This window comes from Emys orbicularis, chromosome 11, assembly GCF_028017835.1.
Source record: "Emys orbicularis isolate rEmyOrb1 chromosome 11, rEmyOrb1.hap1, whole genome shotgun sequence".
NCBI classification, from domain to species: Eukaryota; Metazoa; Chordata; order Testudines; family Emydidae; genus Emys; species Emys orbicularis.
Window position 1 is genome coordinate 25475801 of NC_088693.1, and position 15296 is coordinate 25491096.

At 40.8% G+C, this 15296-nt stretch overlaps 1 protein-coding gene across 1 annotated transcript in view; it reads left to right on the forward strand.

The window, feature by feature from the left end:
- The window catches only part of ACVR2A (activin A receptor type 2A), a 109510-nt gene that overhangs the window by 62804 nt on the left and 31410 nt on the right, over window positions 1–15296 (forward strand). Inside the window, exons 3-4 of the mRNA XM_065413217.1 lie at window positions 1563–1672; window positions 5014–5168. Of these exons, the coding sequence (XP_065269289.1) occupies window positions 1563–1672; window positions 5014–5168 (265 nt within the window). The remainder of the gene's footprint in view (window positions 1–1562; window positions 1673–5013; window positions 5169–15296) is intronic.

Here is a 15296-nt window from a genome sequence, read left to right on the forward strand (position 1 = left end):
GAAAGGGTGTGGGAGCAGTGAAAAGTTGAAGAGGAGGAGGAGTAAGACTTTTTGTGAGTAGACAAAATTGCACTAGTATAGTTAAGATTATCCACCTGGGGTTGTCCCAGTTTATCTCGGTGTAAGAGTGGCTTGTTCTTTTAAGACAGGTTCAAATTGCCCCACGTGAACGTTCAGTTTTTGTACCAGTTAGTCTATTTTAGACCAGATGAGTCAATCTTAAGGGCCTGTCTAAACATGGAGTTATTCAGGAATAGTTGTTGCACTTCAAATTTATACTCTACCTTGATCCAAATTAACTTTCAAGTGTAGACAAGCCCTAAGTTACATGGAATTGCACTAGTTATGTTGATTAAACCCTAAATTTTCTAGAGAAAATAAAGGGAACTAAGGAAGTAGGAGAGAATGCTAATCTTTTCTTTGTAGCATACTATACACAGCATTTAGTAAACAAAAATATTAAGATGTTAAAACTTTATAAATATTAGAAGACTTCACTCTGGTTCTTAAATAACCATTGCTTTTGGTAATCAATATTATCTAGTGCATTTCAGTAAACAATTCTTTTTTGTGTCTTTGTGCCAGGACATCACTGTTTTATTTATTATCGGAATACAAGATTTCTGAATAGTGTTCTAATTGGAAACATTATAATATCTGTTGTTTATAACTTTGTTAGTTGGTGAAGGACTATTGCAGTTCACTAAACTTTTAAGCTTATGGTATACCAAACACCAAATAGTGCCAGACAAAGAATATCAAGCAATGAATGCATTATGGCAGAAACAGTTGCAATTATAATAAGCAAGTCTTTAATTTGTATATAAAACAGCAGCCTTCAGCCACTTCTCCAACAGATTCAAACTCTTCCTAGAATTCTTCACTATTTTTTGTTCTCTGGTATAGAGACAACCTCTGTTGTCTTACCTTCCCACTCCTGAGTTCTTAGGGGTTTTTTTGGTGGCTTTTCCTCACCAATTTATGGCATGTCTTTTCATGTGTCATAGTTCTAGATTGTTACTGCAATGAGCTCTGGCTCTGGGCAAAGTTAATGTTTGGCTGCACAGAAATTTCCTGTATTCTTCCTTTTAAAAGGTGTTTCCCCCACAACAGCCTCACACTGAAGATTTCATGGATAAACTCAAGTCATTCAAAGTACTCATTTTATTTATTATGCCACATTTAAACTGGGTTCATGAATTGTTAAAATCTCCACCTATACTGCCCCCTCCTCCTGCAAGAGGAATTTTTGAAACCCAGCTTGCTGGTGGCTTTTTTGGGATGCTAGCATGTTTGCAACTTGCAAGGTTAGGGAGACTATCTCTGCATCAAGGTTGATCAATGTTATATTTCTGCAAATGGAAGTAGACCTGTATTGAAATATATTTTCTCCTCAATTTAGCATGGTATTCTGATAACCCCATCTTAGCCTGGTGGATCACAATTTTCCAAAGTTCATTTCCAAGGTTAACTTTGTAGCTAATATATGCAATTATTTGCTCTTGTACAAAGGAAGTCAGTTTTAAATGAAAAAAAATGATTTTTCTGGTGATCTCTTACAGGACTGATTGTATAGAAAAGAAAGACAGCCCTGATGTATTCTTCTGTTGCTGTGAAGGCAACATGTGTAATGAACGTTTTTTCTATTTTCCAGAGATGGAAGTAACACAGCGTAAGTTGGTTTAACATTCTAAAGAAATGGTTCTGCAGTATTGGCCAGAATACAGTTTCTGTACGTTTAGGAGAGAAGACTTTTTTCCAAAATATTCTGGGTAGCTTCTGTTAGTTTCCCCTTTTCCAAACATATATGTGGAAGAGGTTTTTTGGTAACTATAGTGGTTTAGAGTTGGTTGTATTAGTGTAAATAATTTGATCTGGGCAATAGACTAACTTTTTTTTTCCAGCTTGAAATGAAAGGTCCATGTTGTGGAACAAAACCATTCAAATTGATAAAGCTATTCTAAGCTAGTAGGGGGTGTCTATCCTTGGCAACCTGTTCAGAAAAATCTGACCAGAAAGGCTAAATAGAATTAATTCAAACTTTTTTGAAAATCTAAACAAAAATCCATTATTTTAAATCTCATCTTAGGTGTAAGTAAATGCAACTGGTTGTGTTTGAACTGGCCATAATGCCATAGCACACCAACCTGTGCATGTACTGCCTTACAGATGCATGCCCTGGAGTAGGTATTTACTTTCTTGTAAAATGGTCTGTTTAATTTTGTAACTTATTAAATGAACTCGTCGTTGCTGGGCACACTTGTAATTTTAAAAACAAACAAACAAAAACAAACTGAAAGTCTGCTAAAAAGAACACACAAAAGTCTACTAAGAAAACTGCCTGGAAATCCATTGAGCAAAAAAAAAATCCAGTGCATGATGTTTTTAAGTAATAACTTTAAAAATTTGCCAGGCTATTTTTCCATGCCTTCCAACTAAGGCCCTTAACCTGTTAAACACTACTAGGTCTCCCTAACGATAAATATCAATTTGAAAAGTATGGTATATAAATAAAATAATTTACAACTCCCCGCCCCCCACACACCCTGCAAAAGCATCCATTAAAAGGGTGAGATGATCTGCTTTCATCTATGTGAACAGTAGTGCTGCTTTATGGGTTATCCATAGAGTGAGTGGGTGTATAAGTAATTTATTTTAAAACAATTTATTTACATTAATTTTGTTCTCTTAAATATTTCAAATTAAGTTTGAAATTATGACAATGTTAGATGAAACTTAATATCTATTCATTTAAATTATTCCTCTCTCAATTGGTGGTTTGGATGTGTGGTTTCTTTTGAGGGGTTGGGGACGGGGAGTTAGTTCTCTTCCAGGTCCTAAAACAGTACGACCTCCTGATCACAGCAATATAGCAGGATATCCAGCCAAAAAATTAATTGACCTATCACTTTGGTACTGACACTAGGGACTCATTGCATTCTTCCCCCCCGTCTCCCAAGTACAAAATATAGTAGAGATGCTCTGCAAACTCCCCAGACCCATGTCATCCATGTATGCCTTTGAAAACAGAAGACTTCATCTTGAAGTTACTCGTAAATCCTGGGATAAAGAGCTAGAGCATCGTTTAAAGGCATTACAGTGGTCCATTTTATTACACAATGCAAAATGTGCTTCTGTAGATTTACGCTTATGTTTAATTCAAGAAAAAAAATTATTTAGAATGAATTTGGTATGGAAAAGACTACAGAAGATTATTTTTCCCTTTGGATACATGCTGGCACTATGGTAAAGATAGGGGTGCACTTCTGCGCAGGCTATAGGAATGTCCCCTTTCTATAGAAATAGGTAGACATTAGAATTAAAATTATTTTTGGATTTAACAATCAAACATAGTTTGAGAATTGCATATTAGAATATTTTGCTGCAAATTTTGGTCTCATTGGCACAGCATTCGTGGTACTTGAGAGGAGTCATGATTACAAAGCGAATGATTTTACAGAGGTGGTAAAGTAAATCAATGTGCTCAGTAGGATAATGGTATTCAGACCTACCGGCCAAAGAGAGTCACTTTCTGCCACCCGGATCAGTGATGTGAATTTGAGGAAATCTTTTTGCTCTGTTAAAAGAAACATTTAACTAGGGAACGTCTAAAGGTCCAACAGCCTGTCCAAGCCTCCTTCCCCTGGCCTTTTTGGCTCTGCTTCCATGCTGCCTGACCCTATCTAGTCTGCATTGTTCTTCCCCATGACTTTGAAAGTATTGATTTCTTTGGTTTTATAGTTTAAGGTTGATTAAAGGGTTTTTTACAAATTCATGTTAACACTATGCTGCATGTTACAGAAGGTAATTATACATTTTATAATTTGTTTTTTTTTTTCATGTATTGTGATGTTTGTATGAAAAAGCAAAATCAATAAATACTTTTGTAAAAAGATAATGCAAATTAGATAATAAAATATTAAGCAGTACATGTTTTGCTGAGGAAATTTTAAAGAAAGTCAAACAATTGAACTTGTGGAAGTCGCTTGCTTTTCCACACCGCTTACTTAAATTACCCCAAAGGAAGTGCTAGGGTCTACAAGCTCAGTGACCAGAAACAGTCAGTTCATTTCACTTACTACAGATGATAATTCCTTGTATAATAAAGTAGTTGGCTTTTAAATGCAAAGCATGTTAAACTTTTTTTTTCTTAAATATCCAGCATATTTAAGGTAGTTTTATTTAATTTAAAAAAACGCTGTTTTTGTGCATTTTTAATTGATTTCTGATTTTCGATTTCCATGCAAATGGAGCTTGACACAAATCACAAGTCAATTAATCATTTGATAAATAAATACGTTAGTCACCTTTTTCTAAGGTTTAAAAAAAAAAAAAAAAAGGAAAAACTAAGAATCTGAACGCATGCATCTTAAACTATATAATTGCTTAAATAAATGTATATAGATATAATGTATCCTCCTGATTAGGAAAGAGAAGCATCACAGTGTAAAGGCTTTATTTCATTCAAGTCAGTGTTTTTTATGGTTAATAACAGAGAATCCACTTTTCTTTAGGAAAATAACTAAAAAGTACAAATGCAAAAGAAGATTACAATTGATTTTAAATTAAGATTTCCTTTTTGCTGATTTATATCATGATTTTAAATAAACCCTGTAAAATGGTGCCTTATGATATAGTTCCCAAAGTTGGAGCATCCACGGTGTGAATTTATTTTTCTTGGAATGGCAGTTTTGAGTATTTATTTTAGGAACTGCATGAATATTAAACTGTTTATGATGGATAAGAGGAAGATTTTCAAAAGCAACCAAGGAATTTAGGAGCATAAGTCCTTTCAATTGAACTTTAATTTACATGTTTTTGAAAATCTGACAAAGCTTTAAAATCTGTATCTGGCTATTAAACTCTGTTGTGTTGAATTAGGTTCCGCCACTGTGTTCTGCTACTTAATAAATATGTTCGTTTATTTTGGAACTTAATAATCAAGTTTAGGTATTGGATGAGCTTGTTAAAATCTGTAATCACAGAAGATTAATTGTAACTTTTGTTCTTCAGCCACTTCCAATCCTGTTACACCTAAACCACCCTTGTTCAATACCCTGCTTTACTCGTTGGTGCCTATAATGGGAATTGCGGTGATCGTATTGTTTTCATTTTGGATGTACAGACATCATAAACTAGCATATCCTCCAGTACTTGTACCAACCCAAGTAAGTTGCTATATTGTAATCTTAATGTTTTAGAATCACTATTTTTAAAGCAATGTGGTGAGGGAGATAGAGAGGATGTTTTTAATGTGACTGAAATCTGACTTCCTTTGCGTACCGAAGCAGGTACTTGGTTTTCCTTGCGTAAGGAAACTTATCAAAATCAAGTACTGGTAGGTTAGGCTCTAAAATTATCAGAACCTAGTCAAGATTCAGTTCACCTTTTAACGTTTTAGAAAAATGAGCATATGCTTTTAAAAAACAAAAATTAAGTAAACATGTCCATATATCTATTTAAACAGTAAAGACTCAGTATTCTGGGAATATTGTGAAGTCATGTTCGAATTGTTTCCTTGATGTGAATGGACTACCTACTCATCAGAGGGAATAAGGTGCTCATGATCTACTCCTGTTGGGGTGTGTGGGTGGGTGGGTGGGTGTGTGTGTGTGTGTGGTTTAAAAGTAAAAAAGGAGGATAAAAACTGGTAACTAGCAAAGCAGAGGTTTTGTTAAATAAAAAAAAAAAATCGGCTTAGACAGCAGTTTTAAAAAGTAAATAATTGAAGTGCAGTCATTGGATTGTGTACTAGTTAGCTTGGCTACTGCACAATTTGACTTTCCTCCCATTTTCTCTCCTTTTGTTAAACTAGCATTTTGCGTCTTGTTTTAAATTAGGTCCAAATCCTGCAAACGCTTCCGTATGTGCTTTAAATGGGAAGTGGTTTGAAGAACATGATTTTGGACTGTAAGTTATTCAGGGAAGGAGGCTAGCTTTTTAAACAACAACAACTTTGTATAGCCCTAGCATGATGGGGCCCCAATACCTGATTGGCACCCTAGGTACTATTGTAATATTAATACTAACTTAATTTATTTTATTTTTTAGCGTGTGTGTAATAAATATATTCTGGTCACAAAGGGGCCACCTGAGATCAGCACCTCATTGGGTATTATAAAAACAGTAAGACCATCTCTCCCTGAGAGCTTACATCTCAAAAGACCAGACAGAGGTGAAGTGACTTGTCCAAGATCAAACATTGGATTGCTTTGCAGAGCTGGGAATAGAACCTGTATCTCCTGACTCCCAGTGCAATGCCCTATCTGCTAGAACAGTGGTTCTCAAATTGTGGGTCGAGACCCTGAAGTGGGTTGCGACCCTATTCTAATGAGGTCACCAGGGCTGGCATTAGACTTGCTGGGGCATGAGGCTCAAACCAGTGTCCAAGCCCCACACCCAGGGCTGAAGCGGAAGCCCAAGAGCTTCAGCCCTGGGCGGTGGCGCTCAGGTTACAGGCCCCCTCCCTGGTGCTGAAGCCCCTGCGCTTCAGGCCCCCACCCCCTGTGGCATTGGGGCTTCGGCCAGCTCAAGCTTTGGTCCCCCCTCTGGGGTCGTGTAATGTATTTCTGTTGTCAGAAGGGGATTGCAGAGCAATTAAGTTTGAGAACCCCTGAGCTAGAATTCATTGCCTCCCGGGTAACATTATTGATTAATCTGATTGTAAAACACACTACTTTTTGATCAGACCTAATCAAAACTTTACATATGCTTGTGCTCTGCTGACACCACTTTCAACAGTACTAGAATTGCTACTTCTGCATATTCCTACAGATTTTAGTGGTTCATACACAGAATGAGATCTGTTGGTTTGTTTCATTAGTAATAGATGAGGGGGGGGGGGGAAATCAATATTTGTCAAATGAGAAATTAGGAGGGGCCAACTTCTAATTCTAAAACAAGAATGTTCATTTTCATACTTCAAAAAGAGTATTGCGAACACCTCAGGATAATACCTATTGATACTTGGGCGGGTTTCATCATTGGGGTATGCTGGCATGTATCCTTCCACCCACACCGAATCTCATTGTCCTCAATGGACTCCACACAAGTTTAAAGGTCCACTCTTAGCAGATCTCAACGTAGGATCAAGGCCAGAGCTGATAATGCACTTAATGATCATTCTCAAAATCATTGCAAGAAAACCATTAGGTATAATAGATATTTGTACACAATATGTCATGTTTTCTTTATGCATGATGTCTAAAAAATTTGACAAGAGACCTCAATGAATCTTTTTGAAGAGTAAAGTCAAGCTTTCAACAAAATGAGAATGGGTCAAATTAATTTGCCTCTTCAGTGTACACTAACTTTGTAAATAGAGTACCTGTTGGATTTTTAAATTTGGTCTCTGCAAAAATTACCAAGGCAAAAAGATATACACCTTAACATTTTAAACACTTGCTCTCTTTTCAAGTCTACCATGCCAATGCCTTTTCTTCATCCTCCCTGAAGACACACTTTTCTTCTACAATGCCCAAGAGAAGTGAGTCTATGGTAATTAATAAGTAAGCCCTGACAAATGTTATGACTCAAGCTCTCAGTGAGAGCACACCTTTGTGTCGTGGATTGTCTGTTTTGTACAGCACTGGACACAACAATTCCAGATAGTGACTATTTGCATGTAAACTTCAATGTTTTAAATTGATATTGGTTGAACAACCTGTCAGTGCTCAATATTGACATTAAGGATTGGTGTATGATTTAGATAAGAAACTGTAGTGTTGATTGATTATCTAAAGTGCCTATGTCAGCAAAATTTACATGGAAATCTCATGAAAATAGAATTTATCAGAATGTTGTATTTCTTATCACTTCCAATCTCGCTGGACCTGGAAGAACAAAGACATGCAAAATTGGGGATTGAGAGTGAAGAAGTGGGAAAAGGAGGGAAGAGGTAGGAAACACAGTATAGGGAAAAAGAGAAGTAATTATAAGGATTGGAAAGTGAAAAAGGAACAAACACCGAAAACAATTTAGGAAGACATAATTGATGATAAGAAAGAAAAGGACAAAAACAGAAAAAGGCGGCAAACCACATTTAAAAAAAATATTAAAACTTTGTTCACAGTAAACAATACCTGACTGTTTTAATTGGCATGCTTTTGGAGAATGCTGACAGCCCGGGTTTTTGTCACCCTGGCAGGTAGACATATGTCTTACCTGGTATGACCATGTCAATGAAATGTGGGGGATGGGTGGGTGTGGCTAGAATTAAGATTGTGTCAGTGACCTTAACTTTGTTTTCAAAAGGTGTATATTTATATAAATGTAACCAACAGTTGTTAGATGAAAATTGTAATGACAGAGATTAAGGTTTTTCTCTGTAATGTTAGCAATACTTACATTCTGAACTTTGTTAAACCTGAGTTAGTTATTTTGTCTTGTCTGCTGTTGCTGTGCACAGATGTGGTAAATTGGGAAACTGGATTTGTAATTGTAAGCCTCTTCCTCTTGTCATTCAGTTGTCAAAGTAGGAATGCTCTTACCTACTGAAATAAATATACTACATGTCCATTTGTAGTTACCTTAAGTATTTACAACTTGATTGGAACTACACCGCTACCCCGATATAACGCAACAAAGCAGCACTCCAGGGGGGCAGGGCTGCACACTCCGGTGGATCAAAGCAAGTTTGATATAACGTGGTCTCACCTATAACGCGGTAAGATTTTTTTGGCTCCCGAGGACAGCATTATATCGGGGTAGAGGTGTATAACTGTGTCAGGACAAATCTCACCTCAGTTAAAATTAGGAACTTTGTACAACTTTTGGTTCAGGGGTTTAATTTTGGAAATGAGTTAAAGCTTTTACCTTTTTGCCTTTGGTTTTTACCTTTTTTGGTATTAGTATCTTACAATTAAAAGTAATATGTTTGTCGGGAGGGAAGGAAAGGTAGCATACCTAGTATAACACTTCTTGCCCATGTTTGAGCCACTAACACTTTAAATTTCGTATTAGTTTTATATGGGAATAAAATGTAATTTATTCTTGGAGATATCCCCGTATATAAACTGTTTAATATTTCATCATCTGGGTTTATTGTTTATGCTGTTAACTTCATGCCATAGTGTGGGTCTGCAGTGTGACCAAGTTAAAGCTTCTTTAGTTTTTAACTTTCTGATTTTCGTCACTGCTGTGCCTTTTAAATTTTTTAAATACCACATGAATGTAGCTTTTGCTACATTTTTGTAAAAACAAAATCTAGAAAGGGCTGGTGCGTGTGTGTGGGTTTTTAAATTTTTTTATTCATTTTCATTTTGACAGTTATACCGCAAAGGTATATTTATACAAGTGCTTGATCACATGGAACAGGAATTTCATTGACACTTTAGATTAGGCGTCAGTTTAAAAATTGTTCATGTAAAACGCTTCATTTTTAGTGTGTTTAGTGCTGGCGAAAATTGCCAGAGGTATAGCTTTGGAGAGTGAAGTCCTCGATCCACAGAACAAGGTGTAGAAAAAATGGCAGTTATCCAAACTTCTTTCCACTACCCTGCTGATCCCTCTGTTCTGGGGAGAATCACCTCTCTAGATAACCAAATAGTTCAGTTTCCATACTCATTCAGTTGAGACCACTGTCAAGGATGTCAAATACCAGTTGTGGCTGTGGTGTGACTAGTGTCTTATCTAATAGATCTGAACGTTTTACAGCTGAATAAAATGTCAAAAATTAAACTTTCTGCAATAATGTAAAACAAGTTTCTCCATTCATTTATACTAATCCAGACATTTCACTAGGACTATTTCATACCTTTACAATAGCCCCGGAAAGTAAACATTGGAATTTTTTTCTAGTTGTGTCCAGAATAAGAACCTCCTGTCTTGGAGCACAGGGTTTATTACTTCAAGATTAATACTTTTAACTTAGTCAGAGGACATCATCTTAAAAGCTAGTCATTTAAGAGTTAAAAGGGTCAAGATCCTTGGATAACTGCACTCAAATGCAGTAGTGACAAGTCAGAGCAGTAGGGAGGAATTTCTGACTACAGGAAGGAAGTAGTTAAGAGGTGAATTCTCCTTTAAGCTTAAAGTTTGTACAGAAAGATTCCCTAATTTAAAAAATGTATATTTATAACTGTTCTGTAGTTTTGTTGAAGGACTTAGTCTAAATTATTAGACAAGAGACTTTAGGGCTTGTTTACATGCACATTTAGTTCACGGTAACCTGGGGTATGAGTTTAGCCTGCCACAGACTAACTGTCCATGTGGACTCTGATGCTCATTAACTATTTGTTAATACTTTTTGATCTAGTCCTCTTTGAATCGGGATTAAATCAAAGCTCTTTAACAGATTTAATGGACAGGAGCAGGGTCCACATACACAGTTCGTATGTGGCAATCTAGTGAGGGGTAGATTAACAGCCCTGTTTGCCACAAACTAATTGTTGATGTAGAGAAACTTAGGCCTTGTCTAAACTGGCAAGTTTCTGCTCGGTAAAGCAGCTTTCCTGAGGTGTACACACTGCCAAGCCACTTAGTGCACAGAAACTGTGCAGTTGCAGCGCTGTAAAAAAACCATCTTGACGAGAGGCGTACAGCTTTCTGGGCCGGGGTTACAGCGCTGCAGTGCCAGTGTAGACATCCTGGTCAATTACAGCACTGCGATTGGCCTCAGGGAGATGTTCCACAATACCTGTTCTCCCCTCTCTGGTCATCGGTTTGAACTCTACTGCCCAACCCTCAGGTGACCAACTGTCATCCCCACTCAAATTTCTTGGGAATTTTGAAAGTCTCCTTCCTGTTTACTCGGTGATGCGTGCAATCGTCTCAGTGCATCTTTCCAGGTGACCATGCCTGCTCCACATGCAGGCGATCCCCTGCTTGGAGCAATGCTGTGCTGCTGGATCTCATCAGCTTGGGGAGAGGAGGCTGTGCTCCAGCCGCAGGAATTATGACATCTACGGACAGATTTCATGATGCATGACAGGCCATGACCGGGACACACTGCAGTGCAGGGTCAAAGTGAAGGAGCTGCGGAACGCCTACCACAAGGCGAACCGGTGCTGTGCCCACGTGTTGCCGGTTCTACAGAGAGTTGGACGCAATACTCTGTGGTGACCCCCACCTCCACTGCGAAGGCCACTATGGATACTTTGGTGGTTTGCGTGCCAGTCGAGAATGGACTGAGCCAGAAGGAGGAAATCTTGGATGAGGATGTGGAAGGGGAGGGTGACCCAGAGGCACAGGACGACTTGGAGGTCAGAGATGCATGCAGCCAGGAGCTCTTCTCTACTCTGGTGAAGGCTAGCCAGCGACAGCTGTCGGAGCTTGGCAAAGCACAAACAGGAGAGGAGGCCCCTGGTAGGTGGCTTTGATTTTTGGGAATCGCTGAAGCGTTGTTGGGGACAGGAGGGTTGCAGAAAGCAGGCTTGTGTCTGTATGATGCGTGCCTAGTCTGAGCAGCAGAACAGGGTGTTGATTGACTCCCTCACTTCACGGGAATCTGCCTCAAATCTCCACAAAACTCTCATGGAAATACGGGCAATCTGTTGCTGCAGGTTCTTTGGCAGAGCTGCTTTGTTTCTTGCCCCATTAAGGGTAACTTTCCCACGCCACTCTGCCATAACGGGGGAGTGTAGGGGGACCATTGCTGTACACAGGCGAGCCGCGTAAGGGCCAGAGTGGAAGCCGCAGTTTTGGAGGATACTCTCCCTTGATTTCCTGCTCACCCTCCGCAGCGAGATATCTTCCATAATGAACACAGCCTGTGGAAAATGTGGGAACGGTAATGATTATAAGGCCTCCCCCTACAGAGCTGACTCTCCCCCAAGAGCCACATGCCCAGTGTACAGTACGGTCATGGAACACTGATTTCCTCTGCCCCTGTGGTTACTCACCATTTTGCGAGTCTTGTGGCTCATGTGTGCTTGACTGGGGTCAGCCAGTTAGTGACAGGTATGTGAATAGTGGCTGTGTTATAAATCACTGAATCAGTGGTCTGTGTGTTGTAAACAATACTGCTTCTGTAAAACGTTGCATTTTGGCTTCACAGATATGACCTAAGGAACCTGGCCTCCTTCTTTGTTATCGCTGGCTGAACAGCAGCACAGAATTAGAAAGCAGCCATGAAGAACTAAAGAGGACTTTCTACGTGATGACATGATGCACTCCGCGGCTGAAAAACAAGAATTGAAGGAGTAGCGGGACAGCGAGAAGAGGGACCGAAAAGGAGAACATGGCGCGCCAGAACAAAGTGGCGGCTCATAAACATGGAGCGCCAAGCGCGCGCGCGCGCACACACACACACACACACACTCTCTCCAGGCGCTATTAGCACTGCAAACCGAGCAGCCCCGCGCCTGCCCTCCCCTGCAGCCGCTGTCACAAAACTCTTGCCCATGCGCCCCCTAGACACCACCAACACCCTCTTATCAACCTCCTGGCTCCAGTCTGTACCTGCGGCATTCCATTCCTTTCCCATCACAGTCCTGCACTGTGAACTCCCAGTACCCACTGTACTCAACACCTGTCTCTCTGCAGTTCAGTCCTGCTGAAGTACAGTACTCGCTGCACTGTACTCCAAAGGAGAAGATTGGATATGATACCTGGACATACACAAATCTTTAATTGTCCTGGGTCCCCACCTCCTCCTGGGACCCTCTCTTCCCCCCCCATCCCACTCAGTGCTGACATGTATATTTTGTTTGTCTCCCCCCTCCGGTGGTGGTGGTGGTTGTTGTTTAATAAAAGAATTGTGTTGGTTTGAAAGTAATTTTTATTCTATTAATTGAAAGCAAACAGAGCCCTGCAAAGCAACAGGCAGTTTTCTTAAACCTTCGTAGTGCATAGTCTGCACCAATCACAATCACCTCCTAGCATTACAAGCACTGCACTCTCGAGCATAGCAACAAAAATTAGTGGCTTTCAGCTTCAAATTGCTGCCTCAAGGCACCCCTCTAATAGCCCTGGTCTCTGGCTGTTCAAATTCAGCCTCCAGGCGCTGAGCCTCAGCAGTCCAGCCCAGAGTGAAGCTTTCACCCGTCCCTTCACAAATACTATGGAGAGTACAGCATGCAGCTATAAGCATAGGAATATTGTCATCGGCCAGGTCTAGCCTCCCATATAGGCCGTGCCAGCAGGCCTTTAAACAGCCCAAAAGCACACTCAACCGTCATTCTGCACTTGCTCAGCCTGTTGTTGAACCACTCCTTGCTGCTGTCAAGTTGCCCCATATATGCCCACGGTGGGCATTTCGACTTCCCGTATGGTGATCTTCTGATCCGGGAAGAATGGCCTGTTCAGGAAGCTGCAAGCAGGGACTGTGTTCCGAAAGATGCATGCATCATGCACCTTTCCGGACCAGCCTGCGTTAATGTCCATGAAAGGCCCGAGGTGGTCCACAAGCTCCTGGAGAACCATAGAGAAATACCCCTTCCGATTAATGTACTCGGTGGCTAGGTGGTCTGGTGCCAAAATTGGAATATGCGTGCCATCTATCGCCCCTCCGCAGCTAGGGAAGCCCATTTGTGCAAAGCGATCCACAACGTCACGCATGTTGCCCAGAGTCACGGTCTTTCGGAGCAGGATGCGATTAATGGCCCTGCACCCTTCTGTCAAAACGAGTCCAACGGTCGACTTTCCCACTCTGGTCACTAACCAGTTCAATCAGTAGCAGTCTGAAGTAGCCAGCTTCCACAGTGCAATCGCCACACACTTCTCCAACGGCAGGGCAACTCTCATTCTCGTGTCCTTGCGCTGCAGGGCTGGGGCAAGCTCATCACACAGTCCCATGAATGTGGCTTTCCTCATCCAAAAGTTCTGCAGCCACTGCTCGTTATCCAGACGTGCATGTTTCCCGAGACCAAAAGCAGCATTCCACTGTGATCAGCACCTTCGTGAGTGCCACAAGCAATCTCGTGTCGTAGCTACTATGTGTGGGGAAATCAATGCCTTTTGTAGTTTAAGGAATAACACCACTGCCACTTGTGACATGTTAGTGAGAGCCAGCAGCATACTGATCAACAGTGCGGGATCCACTCCTGCAGACTGAAGAGGCAAAGCGTGCAGTACACAAACAGTTGAAAGATGGTGCCAAATGTGGATGGAAGCACAGGGATTTCTGGGATGTGAAGCAGTGCATCACGGGGAATTGGGACAGGACAAGGGATGCCCTGCAACCCCCTCCACCTTCCCACAGCTCTTAGCAGCAGAAGAGAAAGCGATGCTCTGTGGGATAGCTGCACAGAGTGCACCGCTGCAAGTGTGAACACGCTATTGCACAGGCAGCTGACAGTGGTTTCACACAACACACAACAGCAGTTTCACTTTCAGCATGCTCTGAGTGGCGCTGTAACTCTGCCAGTGTAGACATACCCTTAGTGTTCGTAGTTTAATATGAGTTCATTAGGGAGGGTCTAATACTTTTACAGATTCCTGTATTGTGTCACATTAGGAGAAGTTTCTGCAGAATTCCTGGTGTGTGTTATAAACATACAAAATCGGGATTAACTGGCTAGGCATAGTTCTGCAGAAAGGAATCTGAGGGTTATAATGGATCACAAATTGAATATGAGCCAACAGTATTATACAGTTGTGGAAAAAGCTAATGTCATTCTGGGGAGTATTACCGGGAGTCTTGTATGTATGACATGGGAGGTAATTGTGCTGTTCTGCTCTGTTTGACACTGGTGAGGCCCTCAGCTGGACTACTGTGTCCAGTTCTGGGTGCCACACTTCAAGAAATATGTGGACAAATTGGCAGGAGCCCAGAGGAAAGCATCAATAATGATAAACTGTGTCGAAATCTGAGCTCTGAGGAAAGGTGTGTTTTTGTTTTTTGTTTTTTTAAACTGGGCATGTTAGTCTTGAGAAAAGAAGAGTGACTGGGGGCTCCCGATAAGTTTTCAGATGTGTAAAAGGACAATGATCAGTTCTTCTCCATGTCCACTGAAACTAGAACAAGAAGTCACAGGCTTATTCTGCTGTGAGGGAGATTAAGGCCTGGTCTACACTACCCCCCAAATTCGAACTAAGGTACGCAACTTCAGCTACGTGAATAACGTAGCTGAAGTCGACATACCTTAGTTCAAACTTACCGCGGTTCAGACGCGGTCCACACGCGGCAGGCAGGCTCCCCGTCGACTCCGCGGTACTCCTCTCGCCGAGCTGGAGTACCGCAGTCGACGGCAAGCGCTTCCGGGATCGATTTATCGCGTCCAGACCAGACGCGATAAATCGAACCCAGAACTTCGATTCCCAGCCGCCGAACTAGCGGCTGGGTGTAGACCTGGCCTTAGATTAGGATATTTGGAAAAAAATTTCTAACTATAAGGATAAAGTTCGGAAACAGGCTT